The sequence below is a fragment of the Sylvia atricapilla genome, chromosome 5, assembly GCF_009819655.1.
Source record: "Sylvia atricapilla isolate bSylAtr1 chromosome 5, bSylAtr1.pri, whole genome shotgun sequence".
In the NCBI taxonomy this organism is placed as follows: Eukaryota; Metazoa; Chordata; class Aves; order Passeriformes; family Sylviidae; genus Sylvia; species Sylvia atricapilla.
Window position 1 is genome coordinate 11071887 of NC_089144.1, and position 27090 is coordinate 11098976.

At 37.2% G+C, this 27090-nt stretch overlaps 1 protein-coding gene across 1 annotated transcript in view; it reads left to right on the forward strand.

Moving 5' to 3' along the window:
* The window catches only part of ORC5 (origin recognition complex subunit 5), a 60621-nt gene extending 34748 nt beyond the window's left edge, over positions 1-25873 (forward strand). The window contains exons 13-14 of the mRNA XM_066318699.1: positions 21700-21812; positions 25320-25873. Coding sequence (XP_066174796.1) covers positions 21700-21812; positions 25320-25365 — 159 coding nt within the window. The 3' untranslated portion in view covers positions 25366-25873. The remainder of the gene's footprint in view (positions 1-21699; positions 21813-25319) is intronic.
* Positions 25874-27090: the final 1217 nt, after the last annotated feature.

A 27090-nucleotide genomic window follows, 5' to 3' on the forward strand; every position in this document is an offset into this window, starting at 1 on the left:
TGAAGGACTAAGGAGTGTTTTCTCAGTAATTATTCTGGGGTTCTTGTAAAACAAATGGAAAAGCCACCATCAAATATCCCTGCTTGGATGTCATATTCCTTGTGAAAATGTTTGCAGACTGGTGGCAGTGATTGATTTGTGTACCTTCCCACTCATTCTTCCAGCAGATTTAGTTGGGCTGTCACTCTGCAGTGAGTACTTGGGACAAACATGCCGAGGGTACCATTGCATGGCTAGCAAGCTGGTGTTGACCTTCTCATCCTCTTTTTGCTGGACTGCTTTTGACTAATTCCTAAGGATAGGGTGCTGAAATTCTGTCTCTTTCTGATAGAAATTTGTTTTGCAGAATTCTGTGATGATGACCTGTCCTTTTACATCCTTGAACTTGCAATCTGAACCATACAGCTTTGAACTGTATTTCAGTTACAGCAACTATAGACCAGCTCACTGTCTTGTGGGAAACACTCTGAAAGTGATGGTTTTTATGTGAGATGTCCAAATATGTCAAGATAGGATCTTCTACCTTTTTGTGAAATACAAAATAAAAAGAGGCTAGGGCTTAGTATGGAGTTAGGTTGCACTCTGCAACTGCAAGTCATAGAAGACATACCAAAAGAAATGAAAGACTGATAAGTTATTGAAGTCTCAGAAAGTGTTTCAGAGGTAAAATTTTAAAATATTACTGAGATTCAGTGTGGATTTTTGGGCACAGTTTAACTGAAACTGAAATGGAAATATTTGAAGATATTTAGTTCAGAGGAGCAGATACTGATCTGTTGGTGTGTTTAACCACCAGGTAATGATGCAACTTTAACTTCATTCATCACCCTGCTGTTATCCATGTAGAGAAAGGTGTTTAAAAAAAAGAAGAACATGAACAAAAATTCAAAACCAGACCCCAAATGAGCAGAAAAAAAAATCTCAGTTTCAAAAATTCTGTACTCAGAATTCAAACTCTTTTTAGATTGTTGTCTTGTTTTCTAATTAGTAGTTATTTCTAAATTAATTTTCTTAAATCTAAATATGTTGACATTTCTAACAGGACTTGATTCTAATCTCCATAGCAATTTTCGTAGAATATTGAGAGGTATCTTTCTGTATGTTTTTACATAATTTTTTTTCTGCCTGCTCATCTTTCATAAATGTGTCCTGAAATGGAGTATAAACGAACTGTAAGAGCTTCATTATTCTATTGAGAACATTCAGAAACATTCCACTATGAAAAAAAGAATATGCAGGCAACGTATCTGTGTCCTCTGAAAAGTTCTGAATTCAGACTCTGGCTAGAAGTGAGTTTAAGAAAACACAGGAGATGTGGTAGATGGGATGTTTTTTGAAAGGCATAGCTAGAGAATATGAAGAACCAGGTTCATCTGTTTTAATAATTGAAGAGTGCTGGATGTGTTGTTGACCATCTGTGACCTACATAAAATGAACTAGTGTTCCATGTTCTAGATATCTGGGCAAGAAACATGAAAGACAACGTCAAAAGAGAAAATAATGAATTATATACATAAAAAACCCTGGTGTAGTAGATAGAGACAGTAAACAGATTGACTCAAGAGATTACCACACAGACATGAGAAGAAAACTGAAGATTGTTGTTATAAAATGATCTTTTCCAGCCTTTTTTATTTATTACTAGCATATGGCCTAGGAAGACATTTTGCAACAGATATCTTCTAGTGTGGAATGGCCTCTAATGGATGTATGACACTGATGGTGTAGAGAAAAGCTTTTTAATAATTTGTGTGACTGTAGTGCTTGTGAAAGATGCTAGACTGACAGTCTAGAAGACTGGGAATCTGAAGTAATTTGTTCTGATTCACTGAACAGGTATAGCAGAGCCATCAATGGCACAAAATCTCTGTGTTGCTTTTTAATTATATCCTGAAAAACCTACCTTTTGTTTTGAGCTGGCTGACTCTCAGTTAATAGTGACAGAGAGTTGCTGTTAACCCTTGTGCTTAGCTCTTACAAAATGAGCTTTTGACATAGAGCAGCTTTCTGTTTAAATGAACAACTTCTGTTATAAAGTGTGGTGGGCTTCCAGTAGAAGTAGTGAAGGAGGAAGGATGGCTAATGGTGACTGGAGCTGTTGAACAGTAGGCTGGTCTGCTGGTCATCATTAGCCTGCCTTTTCCTTCCCTCCTAGACAAATCATTGCTGGTTTTAACCTTGAAGTAGGCATTTTGTGGGACTGGCCTGTGGAATGCTATTTGGTCTGTTGATTTTACATGTTTTCCATGCAGTTGTGACCAGAACCAGACCATCTGGGAGAAATTAAAAGGAACAGGCAGAGATTTGACATGGCAGAATCTCCATAGCAGTAAAGAAATCTACTTTTATCCATGATTAGATTAACATTCAAACCAATATCTTTTCCTCTCCCATATCAAAAATCACCAAAATTTTAATTCTGCTCAGCATCTGGAATTCCCTAGAGTAAGGCAGATTCCAGTCCAATTTGCAGTCTCCATCTGGCTCAGGCAAAGCTTTTGTAACTTTACATTGTGCTGGGGCACAGGGGATAGCTCAGTGTGTTGGAGTGATGAGGAAGAAAGGTAGCAGGCAGGATAGGGAGTCATCAGTATGACAGGAGATAAAAAGTACTGCTTAAAGTCCTCATGTAATTTTCTAGTGAGTGAAAGTATTTATGCAGAAACTAAAAAAGACAAATGCAAAGAAAGGTTAAATTATCTGTACTCCAAAAACAAAAGGTATTTCAGGCTGATTGCCCAAAATAGATGGTGCCTAAAACCTGGAAAAAGACCCAAACGTAAAAATGAGTAACGTAAACAATTTATTAGGCACTTAGATTTTATTTCTAATAAGCTGAAATTTTGGTCTCTAGTGCAGGTAATTTCATTTTTTTTCTGTGATGGCTTGACATGAACAGAGAAAAGATTTGAGTCTGATGTTCTATTAAAACAAACAAAAGAAAAAAAAAACAAACCCAAAAACCTACACACATAGTAAAAAGTCAAGATAAAGTGGAAAATGCAAGCTGGCATGCATAAGTGGATATGACCTGAAAAAAAGCTATTCAGAGAAAGGGAAATAATTGCAAAGCAGTAACACTTAAAAGAAGATGTAGGCATGAAGACTGGCAAAAATTAAAGGCTAGAAGGGAATGACTTGTGAAGAAAGATTAAAGGAAATGAACACATGTAATTATTACTTATAGCTATCTGTGTGCTTGGTGATGTTCAGATGAAGAGAGATGATCCCTGCACTAATTTGGCTAAATAACTACCAGGGGATGATGAAAATGTCTGAAGGTATTTATAGTCTTCAAGTGCGAAGAAAGGATTCATTTAGAAGAGTTCAAAAAAGGTCTAAGTAGTAGTAATGAAATAAGATGAGGAGAGTCTTAGCTTTGAATACTATAAAAAACTCCTTATTTTGGACATGCCAAAGTGTGTGATAGTCTTCCCTGAAATTTTAGTGCAATGCCCCACTGCTTGAGCTGCTGCAAATGATGGTAGACAAGGCATTCAGATATAAACTTGAAAGAAGGGAAAAGAATTTTGCATTGGTGGGAGGAGAGTGAAGATGACTTAATAGATATTTTCCATCTTTAATTTCTATGGTCTCACATGGTATAAATTAACAAAATAAGACTCATGGTATACTACTGAAACATAATTTATGTAAATTTGCTTTAGAATAGGCATTAACCTTGATCCTTACTTCAATTCTGCATTAAGCCTTGCCTTTGATACAGTAATCTTAATTAAAACTGAATATTTCATGATTTAACTCCCTCTGCCTCATGAGCAGAACAATACTGTTATCTGTGTTACCTATAAAAGTGCAATCCATATAGAGTATCTATTGCATCAGATGATAGGTTTGCTTAAGGTCATTTTCATATGAATTAAAGTAATGACAAAGAGCAGTTTCATTTGTTTAAAAATTATTAACTCTTATTTTACAACCAAATGTTAAAAAGCTAGGTAAATAATTTTTCATGCATGTTGAATTAGGAAATGTTTGCCTAATAAATACTAAATTCTTTTGGGGGGAAAAAACCCCCACAACCTGCATGAATGAGGAAAAAAAGTAAGTATTGGCAGATGTGATGTGTGTCAAGTGTGTCATCATGTAACTGTCAATCACTGTCATCTTCATAATACTTTTAACTGGATTAGGTTAGGTAGTAAGAAAAAAGCTCTTCGTTTTGATGTTAAGTCCTAATATGTTCTAAAAGGAACAGGCAGGAATTTGAAATGGGCATGAAAATTCACCTGTTTTTTAGTTTTTGGAGGGTTTTTTGTTGTTGGGGGGTTTTGTTGTTTGTTTGTTTTATGTTTATTTGTCCTGTCATGATATTAGAACAAATGAAGGCTGTTCTGGATAAATACTGGAAGTTCAGCTTCATCTTCAGGTTGCTCACTGCTTATAAATGGAGACATTTGTAAAATGGCATTTTCCAGCTTGAAAAGATGTGCAGGTATTGTCTTTGTTATTTTGTAATAATCTACAGTAGAAGTTCAAGGAAAGAGGATGTAATATCAAGTGACAACACTTAATAAATAATATATATTAAACTTAGTCTTAAAATGTAGAAGGCAAGCAAACCTTTGAGTATCCATCTGTATTGAAAAAGGCCATCTTTTTCTGAAATTCTTTAATTTTTTGCTGAATTTAAGGTGTCAGACTAAATACTTTGGATAAAAAAGCAGCTGTGATAAATCTTGATATCTGGACTGCTTCTTTACCGAGTAGCTGACTTGAGTGATAATTTCATATGTTTCGCTGGAATCTTGGGTTGTGTAAGATAATTAGTGGACCCAGTGTAAGTCATCAATCTTTTTCTTCCAAACATAAGTCTAACCTCTTGGTTAAATAGTATTTGCCAGTCACTTTCATCAGCTTTTGAGATATTTTTCCCTCATTCCAGTTTTTTCTTTGTTAGCTCTAAATATCAAGTTGCAGCTGTGGTACACTGGACATCCATAAACATTAGATGTATAGTGATACCTTTACTTCCCATTCAGGGCACAAGAAACATAGCAGTGTGCATTTATTGTGAATAATTGTCACATAAGTTAATTGATAGTGTATTTTTGGGCACAGCAGCCTTCTCATCAGTTCATTACCTTATTGGTTTCAACACTTACAGAGAACAAATTTATAAAGTTCAATGCATTTATTTGCTGGAGGAAAAAAATAGAAAGTGAATTGTTGTTAACATAATTTTTACATTTCTGGTCCTCCCGTTAGATTTTTTGCAGGAGAGTGTAACACCTGATCACACTGAAGAAAATGAAACTCTTTGGTTTTGTAGCACCATTTCCCTGCTATTTTGCCTGTGTCATCTGTGGCATTCTCAAGTGCAGCTTTTAATGGCCACAAAGGACATGGGAGCTGTGGGTTCTGTGTGGGCCCCTAGCACCAGAGGATGTTGTGTGGCTAGTTCCAGGGAGCTCAAAGGGTTAAATGCAGTTAAGCTTTTCCTCGGCTTTCTGGGAACCTGGCAGTGGCTTTCTTTCAGTTGCTTTGTAACAGGAGGAACAATACCTGAATTCAGCCTTGAGTTGTATTGGAGAGGGGGAAGGCTTCAGGTTATAGTGTCAGAGGCAGCAGTTGCACTTGGGCAGTTCCAGCAACTGCTTCACCCTCTGACTGGAAAAAGGGGAATGTTAACAAGGCAAGTCTAAGATAAGCCCATATGTATGTAGGGTTTTGTTGTTATTTAATCCATTTCTCTCTGCTTGTGGTTTTCTTTTTAGCTAAATTAATCATGCAGTCTTGAATAGGCTGCATTCTGCCACTGGGAACTGTAACTCAGGCACTGGCTGGTGATGAGCCAGCCTAAAAGCAGGGGGACAAAATTTTTTTGTGGCTTGCACTTAGGCAGGAGTTTGAGGGTCTTGTCACTTGTAAGAAAATAAGCATTTAGAAATTGAAAGTTGAATCCTGAGCCTAGATAATGATGATGAAAAACAACCTCTGAAAATTCTTACAGTAAGGTATTCTATTAGTCAACTGAATGGAAATTATGTTTCTGAATTAATGTTTAACAGTTTATTTGTGAAGGAGGTGGTCCTGAACACGTTTAAGGCTACTGACTGTATTTCATCCATGGTTTCTTCAATGAGCTACTCTTATTAAAGACCACCAAGATAGTTTGGTCAGAGGAAGCTGCATGGGAATCTCGTGATTGTTTCAATTTTCTGGATTTTCTAATTTCTTTTAGAGAAAGATTTGGGTTATATCTCAAGTAAGAAGACAAATGCAAAAAAAAAAAATCCCACCAAGAAACCAGCTCGTCCTAAGGATGAACATGTTGGTGTTTGGTTTCTGAGTTACACATTTCTCCACATCCAAACGTTGTTTGTCTGGAGCAGGAAGATGCAGCAGGAGTAGTTGAGGAGAGCTCTGTTAAGGCTGCCTCACCCAAGTGCTCAGTATGTTTGAATGTGATGATCCCTAGGACCTAACCATAGACCCAGGCACAGGGTGTGGAGCATCTTTGGCCGAGAAGTGGAGGAGCAGGAGGCATGTAGAGTATAAGGGGATATAATGAGCCACAGCAAGGAGTTGCTACTTTACTCCAAGGCAATAGGAGCAAACTGAAACACAGGAAGCACTTTGTTACTGTGAGGGTGACTTGAGTGCTGGCACAGGTTGCCCAGAATGGTGGAAAAATCTCCATTCTCAGAGATACTCAAAAGCTGTCTGGACATGGTTCTGGGCAGCCTGGTCGAGATGGCCCAGTAACCTCCAGAGATCCCTGCCACCTCAACCATTCTGTGGTTCTGAGCTGTGAGGGAGATGGAAAAAAGCTGAGGTTGTAAGGGACATGAACAGAGGGAGATGGAGATTCTTGCATTGGGAAAGGCTTATGAATGGAAGTCTTTCTCACAAAAAAAATCATGTTTTAACCTATTAATCATCTTATCAAGCTAAATATTTTTTAAATACTGAACTCGTGTACACCAAAATACACAGCTTTTTAGTAAAACAGATTTTAATAAAATCTTTTTAAAAGATTCAAGGAAGACTTTGAGGAGAGCTTCTGGCCAGAGAGTCTGTTATGTTAGATACTGTATCTGATAATGTATATTTTTTTGTAACATGTTGTTGGTTTTGTGAACTTGTTTCAAGTCCAGTCATAAGGCTTTCAGAACACACTATTTCAGAAAAATTTTGCTTTAGCAATGTTTAGCAGAAGCATTGAGCAATGTTGCTATTTTTGATGGCTTTAGCTTTTCATGAAGAAGTAACTTTATCATGCACTTCAGGCAAAAAGTGTGATTTGAGGATACAGTACTGCAATGATCATTATTAATTTGAAATACACATAGAATAAGCTTTAAATAAGCTTTTCAACTAGCATGTGGGCTAAGGCTTCCTGTAAGCAGCTAGCTAACCAGTCCATATACAGGAAGCATGATGGCATATAAACGGCAGCATGATGGCTTATATTGGGTGAATTTGTCCTAATCATTTCATGGCTTGTTAAATATATGTCCAGCTAATTCCAAAATGGTCACTTACTTTTTCTTCTTTAACAAAAACAAAACGAAAATGTCTTCACTGCATCTGTATGATTTATACTTGAACTGAACAAAAAAGATTTCCAGACAAAAACTACTGGCAAATGCAAAATCTAAATTATTGTTTAGAGACATTATTTGTATCACTTCTGCAGTTGTATGACTCTTGGGATTTAACTGTTCAACTGCTGTATGGGAAGCATGCATCTCTAGTAGTATTTGATTTAGGAACTGAAATCTTGGTACTGATTTTTGAGGGCTTCAGGGGAAGGGAGAAGGCACCTAAGAGTAGCTTTCTTTATATGGAATTGTAAGTTTTACCAGTTCAACTACTGGAATTGTATTTTTATATACAGTATATTTTTATATATTATATATTTTTATGTTAGAGCTTCATTGGGAGGTATTAAATGTACTCAGTAGTTTAGGTCTGTATTTATGAAGAATGTACCATTGCAGCCTACTATTTCAGAAAGAATTCTCTACCAAGTTAAAGTTATATTTGGATGATTTGGAGAGTTCCAGTTACATGAAGAAGATAGCTTAGTGAATTAAGATTTTGAATAGCCTATATTGTGTGTGTGTATACACATAAATTGTTTCTAGTACCTGAAGATAATCTTCAAAGAGATAGCCAAAATTAGCTGCTCTCTCCATTGCTGAAATTGGTTGAGTGTAGGTTTGTTTCTACACTTAAACTCTTGAAGTTGTTTAGGACTGTAAATAAACAACAACAACAAAAAAAAGCGAGGAAGGTGGTGACAAGATCATCTTTCTAAACAGCACTTCTAAGTCATTCTTTAAAGTGATCTTTTAAAAACATGCATTTTATGCATCCCAAACGCATCCTCCAACTGTGAACACTAGATTAAATTCATTCTTTAACATTTCATATGCAAGAGGCAGATGCACTGCAAATGAAGTAAAAAGATCAAAACTGGAGGTAATATTGGAATAATTTATCCAACTAACATGTACATGTGATTAGTTTTATCTCATAGGCTGCAGGATAATACTGTTACTTTTTGTTAAATAGAGTTTTGTGGAAATCCTTGCCTGCTTTCCTAAGAATGTGATTTTGTTGACAGAATCACATGTTTGTTGATATCTGTAAGTATCTACATGGTATTTTATTCCTGAGAAAACTAAGTTTTGTATAAAACATATTCACTTCTTGAAAAACCTCCCCCACTGCTTCTAAAATGTCAAAGCTGAGCACAGGGATTTAGCCATACAAGTTCTATTGAGATTAATTGGATTTGTATGGCTAAATCCATGCAGTTCTTCTGAAAATATTGCTGTTCTTTGTATATAAAATATAAATATATGTTTACAAATACAATACCACAAGACATATTGGACAGAACAGTAAAATCACGTTTAATTTATGTTTAGAGAGGAGTAACTTTTGGTTTTCTATAAACTAAGGGTTCCTGTTTAAGTATACTGAGTGAATACTAAGCATGTGCTGTGCTTGCCTTAGGGCTTCATTTTTTTTAAATGCGTGAAGCATTTACATAGGAGTCTTCTGTACTTCACTCAGGAGGGGGAAGAGCATTTCTGATTCATTAATCCCTTTTTCTTTTTCTGAGTAACTGGGTCCTTCACATCATGCACTCAAGAGGTGTAAAATATACAAAGAAGTGGGAGGGACAGGCAAAATGATGCCTGGCTTGCTCTAAGGTATAAATTCAAAATCTATTTCTCTTTGCAAGAAGAAAAATAGCGAGGGGAAAAAAGGGCACTAGTAAATTTACTGCATGTGCTTGCATGATATGCAGGTTTGGGATAATTATTTTCTCTCTTGTTCAATAAAGTGAGTTGTTACCATGGTAACATTTATATTGCACAATTTCTCTGATATAAAATAAATGAGAACAGTTTTAGAGTCAGAAAAGTCTTTGTATGGAATCTTTTCCTTTTCTGTATTTTTAAGCGCAGAATTGTGTCTTAAAATTTTCTAGAGATGGCAAATTTTTTATGCACTTTCTAGATGAAATTAGTCAGCTTTTAACAGTATGTAGTGCATCTGCAGGACAAGAGGTGCAAGATTTGGTTATAAAATTGAACTCAGCCATCAGGCAGATGCAGACTGCCTGGCAGCTCTGTATGTCCTGATCCAATAACCAGCTCCTGGCAGGGACACCTTGCCCATATTCCTGTGTCACCTTGGACAAGATGTGTTGGGAACTTGTTAAAAAGCAGGTCTCAGTCTTCAGTGGCAGAGGGGCAGGTGCCCAGGGTAAGTGTTCAGAACCAGAACATACCCTACAGAATATTTTGGTCTCTGCTGCTCGTGCTTCTCTTACTGAGGAATAGCAGACTGATAGCACACTTCCTGACCAGTTGGTTCTCTGATAGGGCAGTTTCTTAATGTTTATTGACCACAGTGCAGAATCTGCAATGGACAGTTTAAAATATCAATACTTCTGTTTCTGCTTACTGAAGAAATTCCAGAAGATAACCATGGGAGCTACTTGCCCATTATATAAAGCTTATGTGAAAGGCTTCCAAGAGGTGGGAAAATGTTCGGATATAACAGTTGATTGGAATGACAAGTAGCTTTTCATCAGAACCTAATAGAGTCTTTGCCAATCATAACTGCTTCTCTTTGTTCAGTTTTGTTTTTCTCCTGTATTTTCTCACTACAGTAGGCATTTTAGTATGAGGTGACTTTTTAATCTGTTAAGATCAAAAGACTTCATTGGTTGCTTGCTTCTATCCTGTTTTTTCACACCTTTCATCTCTTGTATGGATTTTTCAGTTTGGTGATCAGTATAGTACTTTTGGGGTATTAAGCCATTTTAAATTTAATTCTAATTTTATTTTGAATTTTAATATTCAAAACATCCAGATTTATAATTACTGAATATTATTGAAAAGTCTTGACAAAGTCTTGACTATTCACAAAATAGAGTGGCTATCACAACTATCAACTGCAAAAAGAAATAAGTTCATTAGTCATGGAAACTTGAGAAATTGTTCGTTGACTACGCTGTATTCCACTATATGTTCCTTGAATCTACAGGATATCTCATGGAGGTTCTTTTAGGCTTTTCAAATCATAGAATCACTAAACTTGGGAAAGACCTTCAAACTCATAAAGTCCAAGCTTTGAACACCACCATGACAACTAAACCATAGCACTAAGTGCCATGTCCAATCATTTCTTGGGCGCATCCAGGGGTGGTGACTCAAACACCTTCCTGGCCAGCCTGTGCCAATAGCTGACCATCTTTTTCAGTGCAGAAATTCTTCTTGATGTCCAACCTGAACCCCCCTGCTGGTATGTGAGGCCATTTCCTCTTGTCCTCTCCCTGGCTGCCTGGGAGAAGAGACAAATCCCCTTGTGGCTTCAGACTCCTCTCTGGCAGCTGTACGGAGTGAGAAGGTTCCCACTGAGACTCAGCAGCCAGGAAGGTGGCTGCACTCGCCTACACATTTGCCTACAGGAGTACAAACTGCCCTGCCATCTCCTGCCGTGCCACATCCTGCCTGTCCTGTTTGCCCACCCTTTTCACTGTGCTCCCTAGAGCTCTTCAAATCTCCCTCAGGTGCTCTGGTGACATGGCTCCCCGTGTCAGCCTCCCTCGCAGGAGCTGCCAGGTCCTGATGGATCTCCCTGCTCTCTCTTGGGTTTCCCTGACTCTGAGAAGCTCCTGCCGAGATCTTTGGAGTGTTTTGCCCTAGAAGTTACTGTAGCCACAGAGGATGTCACCACATGCCTTCTCCACTCCCAAATGACATGGAAATTACCTTGTGCAGCATGTCACTATTTTAGACTCTGCCCCGTAAATTATTATTTGAAATCATGTAGGAGCAGTATAGTCAATGCTTGCTAACTACACATATTTTAACAGATTGTACATATAGCAAGATGTTTTTAGCACTCTTTGGAGTGGTTGTGTTTTTGAATGTTTCTGTCTATTGAAATACACAGAATTATCTTTGAATGCTCTAAAGGCAGGAGAAATATTCACTGGCTGCATACTGTTACTAAGAAATGTTCCCCTTTAGCAGTTATTCCCTTCCCACATATCCTTCATCTAATCCATTGACCAGCCTTGTTGATGGGTGTGGCAGCACACTGCTTCATTAGTTGCCTTGGTTGGCTTTTTACCCAACACACATGCTTGCCAGACAGGAGTGTCAGAAACTGGTTTTTTTCCAAATTAGAAAAGCTAAGTGCTACATGGCATAACCAGCAGAATTTCACCATTGCCTAAAGGGTGATGGAAACTACATAAAAAACAAGTGCTGTCTTAGAAGAACACAGTTTTTTGATTTACATGGTGGTATTTCATGCTCTTTATCTGATAAAACCAAGTATAGCTGAATTAAGAGATGGAAAACTAGTAGTTTTGACCACTTTGTAGATCTATGCAAGGGATATAAGGATATTTATAGATATCTTTTGAAGTTGCATCCAACATATTTAATGGGTCACTGAACCTAGATTTTTAATATTTTACGACTTTTCAGTTCATGGTTGGCTAAATGCTTTGCTTTCTCTAGAAATGGATGTTATGAATTTATAGCCTCTATTGCAGCATATCTAAATGTATATATTTCTTTAATGAAAACACTTCTCACTGTAGATTACTACCATCACCTTTTATTTTTATAATAGGGCTCGGTTTATTTGTTTTCAATTATCTAGAGGGGCTTCTTGAGTGACAGTCTCCATCCTGGTCTTTCCCTTCCTTCTGGTGAGAACCAAATGCCATAGATTTACTGATTGAGAGTAGAATATTCTCCATGAGACTATTTGGTTTCCTGGCCGGCTGAGAGAGGGAAGATTCCAGATATAGCCATTTCCTACCAGCACAGAGTGACTTTCATGAGTCCTCTCTTCCCTTGTGCTGCGTGGTGACAGTTGGCCAACCTAGAACTGAAATTTACATTCATCCTTGGTGTTTAGTCTGTTCTCATTAAGGGTATCTGTGAACAAAGGTTCAGGAATATACTTAATGCCCTGATTTTGTTAGGGAAGTGTTCCAAACAGAAGTGTAACTGTTCCTCTCAGTTGCTGTTCTACAAGAACTTTGTAGCTCTTGGTTTATCTATGCTCCAACATCTCTTACCAAATGAAATTCTAATTACTGTCTTATATGAAAGTAAATCAGGTGTATGGGTTTTTTTCTTTTCCTCTGTTGGATGGCATAAAATCTAGTATGACTGCCATATACTGCTGAGAGCTAGGCAGTTTTGTTATTTCTAATCTCTTGATGTGCAGCCTTATAATAAATTTCTCCTTCAATGTGTTGATGAGTGCATTAACGTCACAGATCAGCAATCTTTTTTACCTCCAGTTTGACAATATAAGAGGAGCATGAAAAGTCATGTTTCAACAGGCCAGATCCCTATGTGTGAACAATTTTCTACCTAATTACTGAAGTCTCTGAAGTTAAAAACACTAGGACCCAGTATGTCAGGAAATTTTTCTTCCTTAAAATTTTATTACGTACATCCTATACATCCTTTGCTGGTACTTTCAAGACACAGCACATTGGGCCAGGGGAGGATCTTTGTTTTCTACAGATATATTGTACTTACACACTTAAGCAATTGATACAAGTTGCTTCTATTTTTGTTTTTGTTACTATTTGTTCCTGTTGTAGAATCACTACGATTTGCAGAGCTTATCTAGTCTCAGTGAATGTGGAGCTGATTGCAGTCTTCTGCAGTATATCTCGTGAGTAGTTGAGAAGCAGCATGCGACTGTAGAGTGTCTCTAAAGATCTGTTTTAACAACCTCAAGATTTAAAATCAGTGTGTTTTTAAATTGGTATTTTTCAAAGCAGTCTTCCATTTGAGACTACAGTGTATTTTACCCTTTTTCTGTTCTTGTGGTTGAAATGCCTGAAATCCATATTTCAGAAGTATTTGGGTCAAATATTCCTGGAGTGGTTATTTTAATGAAAGAATTCTTAGTGTCTTGTTTCTTGATATAGTATTTGTATCAATACTCTTTAAACACTTAATTATCATAATCAGCCAAAAATATACTGTAGTTAAGACAATTTTTTTTTTGGAGAAAGCAAGGTAGGACTTAGGAGATACTCCCAAACATCTGATTCTGAGCAATCTCTTTTAATTTCACTATTTCTGCTCTTGCCAAGTACAAAAGACTAATTTTTATCCTCAGGACAGGTTTGAGATCCTAATTGCTTGAATTATTTTTTAATGCAAAGCTGCATTTACAAATAGAACTTCATATAGAAGTAAGAGGCTGGTAACTCTGTGTACACAGTTGTATAATTTACTGAAATAGCATTAAAAATTTAGGGGCCTTCTGTAAATATATCAAGTCCTATCAGTATCACAGGTACTGGGTAGTATTGCTAATGTTACTATTTTCCTGTTCTTAATAGAACTTGACTCGTACTATCTAGAAATGTTGCCATTGTGGGACTGATGTAATAAATGAAGGGGAGGAAGGCAAAATTTTCAGATTTTGGGAATTAAAATTATATGCTTGGTCAGTTGCACAAAGGTTTGTGTCTGGAAAACAGTTTTTCTGTTGCTTTCCTTAGCTTGTAAAAAAGTTTGCCTAAAAAAGACCTTTGATGCAAAAATGAATGAAGGTATGGCAGAAGGATACTTCTGCTGGCTATTGCCTCTGCCTTGAAAAATAGCCAGCCTTTGTCTGGTGTCCACTTTGTGAAGCTACCTGACTTAAGTAATCAAATTAACTGTAAACATCATTCCCCAAGTGTTCCTTTGACCATCTGTTAGCATCTTCGGTTTCTCAGATTTTGGAAGTATGAACTGGAAAGAGGAGTTCCTCTGAATTAGCTGTCTGTAACTTGTATCTGCAGTCCTCCTACTTCAGAGTTATGTGTTTCCTTGTTGTTATGTAGTAAATTAGATGTACACATCTTCAACAGATTGCAGATGCATTCAAATCTTGGGTTTGAGTATTAAAATTAATTCCTGTCATCACTTCCAGGGGTCTTAACAAAATTCTGAAAATATTTCCAAATAATCTTCAGGTACAGAAAATAATTTGATCCTTTCAGAAAATACCACATTAAGCAAATTTCTAGTGTGCCTTTCATGCCTTTATGAAGTACTTTAATTGATCTCAAAGTGAGGGAACTGACTCAGAATACTGATTTATCCATGCATCACTCTGTTGAGCTTTTATACTTCTTTTTAAAGTTGATGAGCAGAGCGAGGCAAAGAGTGTTGTGAACTGCCTTTTATTTTCCTTCTTATTAGGCAAATTGATTAATGCTAAAGTAAATGTGCTGAGAGAGAAAAAAAAAGGCACTTTTTCTTAATTTCTATATTGAATAAAAGTAATGAGGAGAAAGCAAATTCATTAACACTTTGAAAGATTCCTTTAATAATGGTTCCCAAATGAATAAATTATTGAACTGCTTTTAAAAAGTGGTGTTACTGTAGCAATTTGTGGGCAAGGCTAATCTGTACAAATATTTTTGAGATATTAGGAAGGTTTTCAGGAGATGGTGGGGGAAGCTGAATTTTCATCAAGTGGAGTTTTTTGTTTTTAAAAAGACTGCAAAGTATGGGGAGAATACAGTAATTAATAGTGAGAGAGCCCTTGCAGAGTCCCAAAAGAAGGTTAAAAGGGGAAACAGAGTGGTAGGACATAGAAGATGCAGATGATACACCTTATCTTTGATAACTGCATCACAGCAGGCACATAAAGTCAGACCAAAACTGGGTTTACCCACTGTATTACTTCTTAGACAGTAAGCTGTCTGACTACTTCTAAGTAATATCAAATGAGCAGGAAAAATTTAAGACCAGAAAGCAGAGGATGAGCACAGTCTTGAGTATGTTACAACTTCTCATTACCTGTGGCTCAAAAGCTTGCCACAGAGGTGATGTTCTTTGCGTTCAGTTTCCATGGTTTGCCCATGGTTTCATTTGCTTCCATGAACATGCCCAGTGGCTTGACTCTACCACTCAAAACTCTACCACTGCACTGACTTTTCAGAGGCAAAGTGTGTTACAGACGAACTACAACTTTGGATGAGGAATACTTCCTTCTGGATTTCTTATTTGCTTTTTAAAATTGCCTTTTTGGTTTCCAGGGATGGTTCCTGGATCTTGATTCAGTGTCCCCATTTTAGAAAAAATAGAGTATGTTTTGGTTTTGTTGTTTTTTTAAATAGAAATTTGGGGACGAGAATATTTGAGGAACAGAGATAATGAGAAAGTACAGAGGAGTTGAAAAGAAGCTGCACTGATGAGTCAAGATTTGCAGCTAGAGAGTCACTAAACAAACCCTAGAAGACAGACTGCTAATTGAAGAGAAAATATTCTAAAATATGAATAGAGCAAGGATAGGAAGTGTCTTCTTGAAATAGAAAAATACATTTGCTTCTCTTGAGATTGAAGAGAAAAGCCACAAGGGAGGCCAGTTGCAGGAGAATGGTCTAGAGATAAGGCAGCTTCTGGTATGCAGAAAGGTGTTGTGTGGTCTCAAAGACAGGAGAGGGTAGAGTGGTGCAGAAAAAGGAGGGGGAAAGGAAAAAGGCAAAAAAAAGCACATTTATCTCTTGATCAAGTGTATGAAATTGCCACTGTTTCTTGTGAAACATTATTTTGTGCAAATGGGAAACAAAAGATTAGACCAAGTAGAATAAGGCAGAGGTGGTGAACAGTGATTTATACAATGGAAAAAAATGTTGTGTGAGAAGGGTTCTAATGACCTGTAGAGCAAAAACCAGAAGAATTTTTCTAGCAAAATTCAATGTTATGTGCCTTGGGCTTAGTAAACTCTTCTGTTCTGAAGAGACACAAGAAAAATCTTTTAGGTGGTGAGTATGATACAAGCTGAATGGGTTTGACAGCAAGAAATTTAAGGTCATACACTTGAGGGTAAGTAAACATTTCTTCCGGATTGTCTTCTAGAGACTAAAGGAAGTTTTGGCTGTGTTAGTAAATGACTGAATCACTGATATGATAAAGCTTTGAAAAAGTGGATAGAGTCACTTGTTTAAATCTGTAAATCACATAGATTTGCCTTGAGTGAAATGAAATCAAGGTCCTGGACAGTCAACACAAAATAATCACATAATACTTATGTGATAGAAACATAAAAACGCCAAACTAATCTGGGACAAAGAAAGACATTGAATGCAAACATTCATGAAGCATGTTGTAATGGATGTTTAACTGCAGACTTGAGGGCTCTAAGTAATCTGGAGGGGTGTCCCTCCTGTTGTATTTTTTCATGCATTAAAAGCCTTGTACAAAATGTAATCGAGTTTCAAAACCTTATTGTTTTGTACAAGCATTCAGAAAAATGTTGATTTTTTAAAATAGTTTTATAAAAACAATTTATGGTCAATTGCTGTCTAAAATATATATAGTTGGAATGTTCTATGGTTATCTTTCTGTGTGAGCTTTTCAAACAAGGCTGACATATGAGCATACTCTGGCTATAATTTTCATAGAAATAATTTTGAGCAGGGTTTGTTGGGTTTTTTTTCCTCACATAATTTGTACTAGGGTCATTGAATTTAACGCCAGGAGAGTATTGCACAGTCATTTTGACTGAAATGTGTTTTGTAAATGATATGTTTACAAATGGGGTGTTCCAAGTGCCTTGTTGCATAGCAGAGGCTTTTCCATGTGCCTGAATGTGGCTGCTGGCAGTGGTAGGTTTTGATCAAGTGCACAGGCTTTGAGAGCCACGGGATGATGGTGCTGCAAAGCACCATCATGAGACAGTCAAAGAATGTAGTTCCCTTGTCTGATGGTGCTGAATATGCAAAATTCTTAGTTTCTTGGTATGCTCGACATACAGAATCTGTCTGTGACAGTAAGCCAGACTGAAAAGTTAAAATTAATTTTACATCATGGGCCAGATAATTGAATATTATAAACTGTGGAGATGGAAAAAAGCCACACAGATCATCTAGTGTATTTCTGCTGGTTTGAAATTGTTCCTTCTTTCATTAGTATTTTTCCAGTCCAGTTTAAAATGTACACTTGGTGAGATTTCAGTCACATCTCTGAGGAAACAACTTCCCCTCCACCCCAAATCATCAGCATCATTTTCTGTTTGGTTTTATCCTATGGATTTGAGATATATCTCACACTTTGTCCAAACTTTTTCCTAGGTAGTCTGTCATTGCTTACCCAAACTACCAATGTGTTTCTCTGTGTCTGCTCATGTTTTGCACCTCAGTGATTATTTTCTGGCTTCTTGTGGTGTCCTCGGGAAAAGCCTGGCCTTTCTCAGCAGCCAGTTCTTGCTTCTGGAATTCTTCTCACTTCCACACAGCCGTGTGCTCACAAAGCCAGTCTTTGTGTCTGCTTGGGGAATGATGCAGAGCCCATCTGTTAGTCCAGGCTGATAGGAAAAAAGATGCCTTGAAGGATGGCTTCTGGGTTGCTTGTTTGTTCCAGAGGTTTCAATGTCTATGTTTGACCAATGAATCTCCTGAAGCAATCTGAGTGGTTATTTCCTTCTGGGCACAATTGTCTGCTGTGCTTTTATGATTATTCTCACCTTGGATGCAAGATTTCAGCAGCACTGAAATGCTGGTTTCACGCACAAATACATTTCAAAGCAAGTTCCATCATCACTTATTTTTAAACATACTGGTAAAACCTGTTTCTCTACATCTTTCAGATCACTACATTTGGGTTTTTTTTCAGATTTTCTTCTTATTCCTGTAGAAAATTTCATTTAATTATTAACTTTTGCTAGTATTAAATTGTCACCAATTTAAGTAATTTTACCAATACCTATAGAATATGTCTTCCAACTGTAATTTCTTTTGTTCAAAAGATTCTCAATAAATATTCTTTCTTATATCACCCACACAGTTTTTCTGGCTTGTTTCTAGTCTGTTCTTGCCAGATGTTTCTTCTCAAGCTTTTGTGTTAATGAAATAGAGCCACTGTACCCATGATATTAAAAAAAAAAAAAAATTAAAAAAAGGTTAAAAAAATATTTCAAAAGCAGTGTTGTATTTTTGGCTAAGAAGTACAATTAGTTTGGCATTGCATTCTTGTTTTTCCCATCTGTGCTTTGATGTGTCTTAATTTAAGAACATACTGCCTCCAAAGTTTTCCAGTACCTGAACTTTCGAAGTCGTAGTTGTTTTTCAGTGCTTAAGTGTAAGTGGCACCTGGAACTTATGAGTTAACAGGACATGAATATTGGTGAATTTTAAAATTATGCTGCAAATACATTGTCTTAAACCCAGTTCATTCCACTGTATCCTGCTTTACTGGGTAAACGCTCTAGGCAGGCCCAGAGAGATTGCGATTTTATGCAAAATAGCTCAGCTTCAGAAGCAGTTAGAGTGCAAGTTAGGTCTGGTGATGATTTAATACTGTACGTGGCTTTTTCTTCCTCCTTTTATTGCTCCCACCCATTATCTGTCAGACATTCAGTACAGGTGCTCAAGCCTCTTGTGTCAGAAGGGATTTGGACCTTCTGAGTCCCAGAAGACTTCTGAACCATTTGGTGAAGACACTCATCTTTTATTTATTTGGTCTAGGTTGAGCACAGAATATTAGAGAAACTTAATAATTCACATCTACCACAATTCGGTCTTTTCTATCAACGTATTGCACAAAATAGGTGTCTTGTCCATTTCTGTGGCTAACAGCAGCAGAACTCTTCTGCTATATTGTATAAAGCAAGAAAAATTAAGAAGTCGTTGCTTTTTGAACTCCCTTACTGGTTTGATTTTCCCTGAACCCACTGAAAAAGCTGTGCAAACAAAGCTCTAGGCTGCTGCCCCCTCAGCAGGCAGGCTTTTGGACTTGTCCTTAGGAGATCTCTGCCTTTCTCCGTGTACAGGTCAGACATCTGTAACTACTATGTGTTAATTTCTACTCCAAAGACTAAGAAGTTGGGTATTTTAGCTTCTAACATTTAGGGGTCTGTAGGAAAGCTGGCCCGTCCTTACTCCCATTAGATATATATTCTTCCTCTTTGTCTCTACTGAGCCTCTTTGGAGATAATATTATTTCTTGCCTGCATGAATTGAAAATGGCAGTTCTCTCTCTCTCTACAGCTGTCTTTTTAAGTGGTCTCAGAGTCAGGACTTGCTGTTTCTGCACTTGCTTCCCTGTGATGATATTTATTTAGTGTTGCAAAAGAAATAAGTTAGAAGATTGCCGTTTCCTATGTAAGTTTCTTACTCTGATGATCAGTGGCTTCATTTATCTTGTAATATTGTATATGGAGTCTTTGAGTTAATTTCTTTAGTCAAGAAGATTAATGAAACTTAGTGTCCAGTCTGGTGCTAATTCAGAGTTCTTGAGTCAGCCTTTAGTAAGGAGTTTTACACTGCTGACCTTGTGTTACTCGCAGAGCATTTGGTGCTAGCTGAAAAAGAAAATATACTATTTGTTGAAGTATTATTGTTGCAGCATTTGTCATGTAGCAGCAAGGTCACTTTTATATCCCAAATAAAACTGAGATGGGTCTGACTCCAAACTGTGCAGATTTTCTGTGGTCATAAGGAACTTTAAGGAACCCTCCTGCTATTCCTGCACTGGTGATTTCTGAATGTGAGACCAGCTGCAAGTGTGTAGTGCAGAAGTGATGTGCCAGTATTGATGCACCTGGGTGCATCCTCCATAATGAATATGGACTTTGTTGAATGAAGAATGGAGAAAAATGCATTCTTATGAGTATTTTAAGAATATAAAACCTAGTAAGTTTGAGGTTTGTTCCAATTCAGTGATACATGCAGAGTGATTCATGAACTGGAGTTTGAGTCATTTGCCATATACTGAGTTCAATTCTCTTAAATTTTGCCAATGCTCAAATTTGCTAAATCGTGTGATTTATAGATCTGAATTAAGTAAATGGAATTTGTCTTTGTGACTATGTGTAGACCAGCATTTCTTAAAGAAACTCCAAAGACTTTGCAGAATTTTGGCATCCAAACTATTGTTGTCTCATGCCATATGAAAGAAAGTTAAGTGCAGGCTGTTAAAAAATTGCCTCATTCTTGGGTACCACATTTTTTTCTGTTCTCCACAGGTAGGCATCATTTTTTTCTATATTATTCCTACCTCCTACAAGCACTGTCACAGATTTGAAAGCCAAGTGTACTTTAGGCAAAAGAGTGGGGTTATTACTGAATTAGGACTATTTTTTAATTGATACTGGTAAGAACTTGCTGATGCTTTTTATACCAATGTGCTTCCTTGAACATTTAAATTGACACTTTCTTTCCTGATGCATTTATTCTTGAGAAATTCCTTACTGTCTTATTATCATTACTCGGAAGTAGGTAATGGTTGGCTGGTTTTCTGAAACCTGTAGCCAGATACTAGTTTGTCACAGAATGTCACCTCATTGCCCTGAATTGTCAGTGGTACCTATTGCAAAGGTCAGAGAAAATTTTTCTTTTCTGCTTTTACGTCTTTCTTTTCCTGGTATCTGGGAGGAGACAGGGAGACAGTGGAATCATTATAGTGTCTCTTCCTGAGTCAGAATGGGCTGGTTGTTTTCAGTGGTGACACCCCATGACTGCACTTTAGTGGTACCACAGCCGTCCCTGGAGAAGCAAAGTGAATAAGTATGCTGGCACATTGCTATTTTGGTAAAGTAATCAATGGCTCTGTCAAGACACTGTATGTGTGTTTGTAGGCAAATTTCTGTCCACTCAAGCCCTGCTCTTTTTAAGCAATCTTCCAGTCTTTTCTTTCCAACCTTCAAATTCCTTTTTATCTGGAGTAGAGTGATGCATCCATCTGTTTAAAATATGATATCATCTGGCACAGGAATATCCAACTTTGAGTGGGAAAGTTCAAAAGGTGATCTTCAGGGATAAAGGAAAGAAAATCCTAGTCTCTCCTGATTGTCAGGCAGAGATTTGGAAAATGCTCAGCTCATGCCTATTATTCCTGTTCCTCTGATCAAAACTCCAGGATAACTTTTGATACGAAGGATGAAGGGTTTAGCCTATGTCTATCACTGCTAGTGCTGAAAATGTAATGGCAAGATGTATGTAGATTCCTGGGTTTTCTAGCTGCAGAGCTGTATGGAAGTGCATAATGAGCAAGTAGGAGTGACTTTCCAGAGAGAGACGGGAATTATGCCAAATGTAAAAAAAAAAAAAAAAAAACCCAACAAAAAGCCAAAAAACCCACAAAACAAAAAACCCCCCAAAATTGATCACTGCTATTCATGTTAACAAAAATGACTAACATTGCTGGTGTCTCTTGTTCATAGATCACCTCTCTTGTGACACTGCAGCTGTTATCCATAGTTGGCCAGAATGACCAGCTTGATGGGCCACGATACAAATGTACTGTTTCTCTGGACTTCATCAGAGCTATTGCCCGGTAAGCCTGTTAGAGTTCATCTACTGTTGCATGTGCTGACTTGAAAGAGACTTCAAACCAAGCATTTGCTCAGTCTATAGCTTTTTGCAAACGAGAATAGAAAATCTGTGGTTGTTTTCTAAGAATGACTGAATAAGTCATGTTATTTATGAGAAATTTTGAAGCCAAGGTAAGTATAGTCCTGCTCTTGTTTTGAAAAAGGGAAATGTTACAGTGGCATACTGCCTTTGTGCTTAGTAAAGGTCAGGGACTTCATGTGAAAATACTGCTCTAAAATGTCAGTCCATTTCATTACCAAAAGCACATTATGATAGTGTTTGAATCTGAAATTATATTTGGTTCTTAACAGTGTTGTTGTGCATATGATATAAAAACTACATAGTTTATAAGAATTCTTGGATGTAGACTATCTTATGTGATCTGTTATTGATGCAAGCTAATTCAGTAAGATCTGTTATTAGCAAGCTAATTCAGTAAGTGGATGTAGGTATATCAGTGTCTTTGTTCATCCAGAGCCTCTGGTTGTGAAGTCTGAGAACAGTTTGAGATCCATCAGGAGAGATGGCAATGATTTGCTGACAGAAATACATGCGATACAAAGGCAACAATCAGGCCTATAGCTCAAATTGTATCTGTTGCTGCCACCTTATATTAGCAAGTCTTGGATAAACGGTCTATAACCAGAACAGAGCCCAGAAATGACATGTGTCAAAGGGGAGAAATGTTCTCAAGGCCAACTCTTCTCTGTAATGTGAGACTTCAGAGAAACCTGAGGTGTAGGCTGTATTCCCTAACCTCAGTGCAGATATTGCTCTCCTGAGCTATTAAATGTCCAGTAGCCTTGTCAGTAAATGCAACAGATAGACTAATTTCAATTTTCAGTTGGACAGGCCATAGAACAAAACTTTGTCTGGCTCAGGTCTGGCCAGGCCACACTGCCAGGACCTCCACAGCTTTGCTATGTCAGTTTGCTATTCCCGGCAGTAGAGTCACTTGTGAGTGATGCCCTGAAAAAGCTCCCCCTGGAACCAAGCGCAGCAGACCATCTGCTCAGCAACATGGATCATTGTGTATACAGTGATACATTGGATGTATCCTTGAATTGGGATACTTTGACAGCCCTTTCCTTGCAACTTTGACATCCTTAGGAGTTTCAAAGACTGCATTACAGTTGCTGGAAGGTAGAGAAGGCCAGAAAACAGGACCAAAACTTGTGCCATGCAGCTCATGCTTACTGGAGAAAGTAGTCAGAGACACTGTCACTTCAAACCTCAGTGCCTGGTACAGTGCTGTAGCTTGCTTTCCTCTAGGTCTGTTGTGTGGTATGTGTATATATATGTATGTATGTATATACATATACATGTATCCAAACTGACTTTTCATACATGTTATGAGGAAGAAAGCAGTTCTTTTTTCTCCCCCTCTGAGTAGTTTGCAGGTGTCTATTTGCTGCCTAGATAGGGCTGTTTAAATTTGATGGATAGAGTTTAAAGTTGGCCTGTTCTGCTTTTCTCTTGTTTCTTTCCTTTTTTTAATCTTGCTTTGTTCCTTTGTTACAATTTTTATTAAAATACACTTCTCAGCACACGGTATTTATTAAATCTTAAAAGGAGGATGATCTGTAAAAAGACAAGGTTTCATAAATTCATTATAAATGAGCTTCTGTCTTCCCTGGGTGGGGCTACTAGCTATAGGATGAAAGGCTGATCTTCTGCGGTTTAAGAAATTTCATTTTCTATCTGTGCAGTAGTTCTGGTTGTATTTGTCACACTACTTTGCAATTTCAGCCAAAATGTGTACCAAGTAAGCAGCCTGTCTTCTGATTCTTCTTTCTCTGTTACTGCAATGGTAATAAAATAAGTCTGTCAGTCCATAAAATCTTCAGATACCTCAATTTTATTACCATCTCAGCCTTGTTACTCCAGCATATTTCCTAATGGAAGGCTGAGGAGTGCAAAGAATGGGACAGAAAAGGATGCTCCCTCCCCACCCCCATTCAAGCTGTTCAGATTGTCATTTCTTTTTCTGTGTTTTTTAATCAAAAGTGAAGTTTGCACTAAAAAAAAGGCCACCTGTTTTTGGGGAAGAGTAAAAAACTTCTGTCTCTTCCTGATGACTTTTAACATGGTAACTGCTGAAGTTCACAGTCTCTATTGCTGTGGAACCTCATGTCTGGCTCTATTCTGTGGCATATCCTCAGTCTTTGTGGAAACATCTCTGGTTTTTACTACACAGTAGTTAAACATTTAGCTGAAGATAAAGTTAGATGTTCCTTTGTTAGAAATAATTTCTGTTTTAAGAATTTCAAACCTAAGTTCATAAATTTTCTCCAGCTGAAGTAGGGCTCTCTTAGTGTTTATTGAATATAATGGATCTTTTCAGAGAGTCTGTAATAAACCCAGTTGTTATGACAGGACAATTCTGTTTCATTTAGCTGATAAGGTCAGCATTTGTTAATGTGTATGATTTTGTTTCTGTGGAAAGGCTTGTAATTAAAGCACTTTTTTTGAATGACACAATGTCATGCAAGTCTTAACAGTGGCAATTAATGTCTTTAAACTTGTCACTAGGTTAATAAATAGACTCCAATAGAGTATTTCCTGTTATGCATCTCAGGGATTTCTAAACTTTTTCTCTGTCCAAAATGTGGTTTTATAAAAACTTTTTGAAAAGTGGGTTACAGCCTGATGCATGAACAGAGAATATTAAATGATTGTAGTCCAACAAATAAGAATTCAGCTAGCTAATCTCACTTAGTATTGTTAGCAGTTATTTTTGCATCATTGAATACTTAAAAAACCCTTTTAATTTTATACTTGTCATTATATGCAGTAATTTGCATTATTTATTCAAACAGTAAACCCTAAAGTCTGAGTGTTGGATTGTATAGAAGAATGAGTTTAGAGACAAAAAAAATAATTATATGTTTTATTCTACTGCTGTTTCATTTTGCCTGCCATTAAAGTACAAAAGTGTACATTAAAATCTTCTATCCCATTCATTGGCATTCTTGGATTTTTCAAATTTAGCTATGAACATGGGTCAGCTTCTGTCAAGACTGAAAGAACGCAGGCTCCAAATGAGTATAGATGGAGTTACGTAGTACGTGTTTAAACAGGTGGTTTGGGAGATGAACAAAACATTCAGTAGCATAAAAGGTTGTTGCTTTGCATCACCAACTAGAACATCAAGTTTGCCATACAAAAATATAACTTTAGGAATATTGTTGTATTTTTACTGTTTCATTATTGAAATAAGAGTCTTCCTTTCTTTGCTAGGAAGATGCTTTATTTCTTTTCTAGAATTTTACAAAGTTTAAACAATCAGAAAAGAGGTATTGTAAATAATGAGAGAAGTGAAAAAAATGTTAATCCTTGCTTGCATTTCTTTTGGGGAATTGCATGATGTTGATTGTGCAGAATGTCCTGCATGTGCTGTCTCCCCAACAGGTTAAAGTCTTAGCACTGTTAAGATGATTGCTCTAATATACTGTGTTTTTGTTTATAGGACCGTGAACTTCGACATAATAAAGTACTTGTACGATTTCTTGTGAAAACAAGCTTCACAGCCATATGGACACTGTGACAATGACTAAGGCAAGCTGTGTTCATCTCTCTACTTAGCTGGCCAGAAAGAAGAGTATTTTGGCTCTTTTGGATTTGTCTAAACAGGTGCTGGCCCAGCATGGAACCTGATGAAAATACTCTGATTGGTCTGGGTGGATCTGAGCAGAGGACTATTTACCAGGGACCCTGGAGTATTTGGAAGCAATGTGTTAATTATAAACAGCAGGGTTTGAGCACAATCTGTTCTACTCTTAATGATGTTATCTTAACACTGAAATTGCCTGAAACCCATTTACTTAGAACTGCATTTTGCTCTATGAACTCTCCCCAGTGCTTTGAACATGGCAGCAGCCGTTGTTTGTATGCCCAGTCTTTTCACTTCCTCTCCACAGGAATCTTTGCAATTGCCTGCCAAAGCAGCTTTTCCTGAGGCCACCATTTTAGGAGAATGGAGTAGCAAAGTATAATAAACATAAGAACATATTTAAAAATCAAGCTGGTACAAATTCTTTTTTCTCTTCAGTAGTATGTAGCCAGACTGTTACCCTGTTATATGGAGATCACTATGATAGGAAATTCTCAATTAGTCACCATACTGTCTTTTACAGACCATTCATAAATGTTGACTATGAATGTATTTTTACAAAGCTCTGTCTAAAAAAAAAAAAAAAAAAAAAAAGATTCTTAAAGTTCTATCCCTATGTCAAACTTGAAATGTTTTATTTTTGCTTCAACATTCTATAGTCCTTTTATGCTCATCCAGTTACATGAAGTGCTAATTATAGTGCCATGTAGAATGAACGTACTTCTAACGTACACACCATGTAATGAATGGCTTTTCTAACAGCCTCTGTCCTGTAGAGGAGAATGGCACAGCTGCCTTTTCATCAGGAAGGGAGAAATTCAACAGGTGACAGAGTCTTTCTGCAGCAATTCCTCAAAACCGGTGGAACAGTGAATAACCAATGTGGTATTGTAACATAAAACTTTGTCCTTGGAAATGCCTGATGGAATACACTACAATTGCAGCTTACAAGAAAAAAAAGATACACAATTTATGGAGCATTAAAATCTCCTAGTCCAGTAGGAGGTTATTATCTTCATGAATCTGAAGACTTTGATAACCTTCTTGAAAACACCAGGTCCCACAGCCTGTTACTCAGATGTTTTACTCTTGAGTGCTCACCTTTGAGTGTTTGACAGTAAAAGACCATGCCAGGTCCTAAGTTGAACATTACGGGGTTTTTTTCAAGGAAAAATCATCAGTCTTCCCCCCTTGGTCTTCTATTAGAAATAGTCAAATACTCTGTGTAGTCTTCACTCTTTTTTGTTTCTTTTAATTTTTCTTTCTTTGTTTTTATGTTTTCTTTTTTTGTTGTTTTGTTTATTTTTTCTCCAATTGTGGATGCGTAGCCATACTTCTGGATTCAGACCCAAGTGACAAAAGCATCCTTCTGGCCAAGCTCTGGCTTCCTCCCTCAGGGGAGTGTGAAAGGGCAGCTATGAGTCATCTCCGTGATCTGTTTCCCTTCCTACCGCTGAGCTGGATCAAACCCTGCACCTGTCCATGAGGTGGCAACATTTGTCACACTTACTGAAGTGCTTGAATGTAAATACATAGCCTGTCTCAAAAATGTTTACTACCTGCTTTTGTTTTTACTCATAAAAATGTCCATAATGTAAACTTCGGGGTGAATTTTACAGTGCCTTTC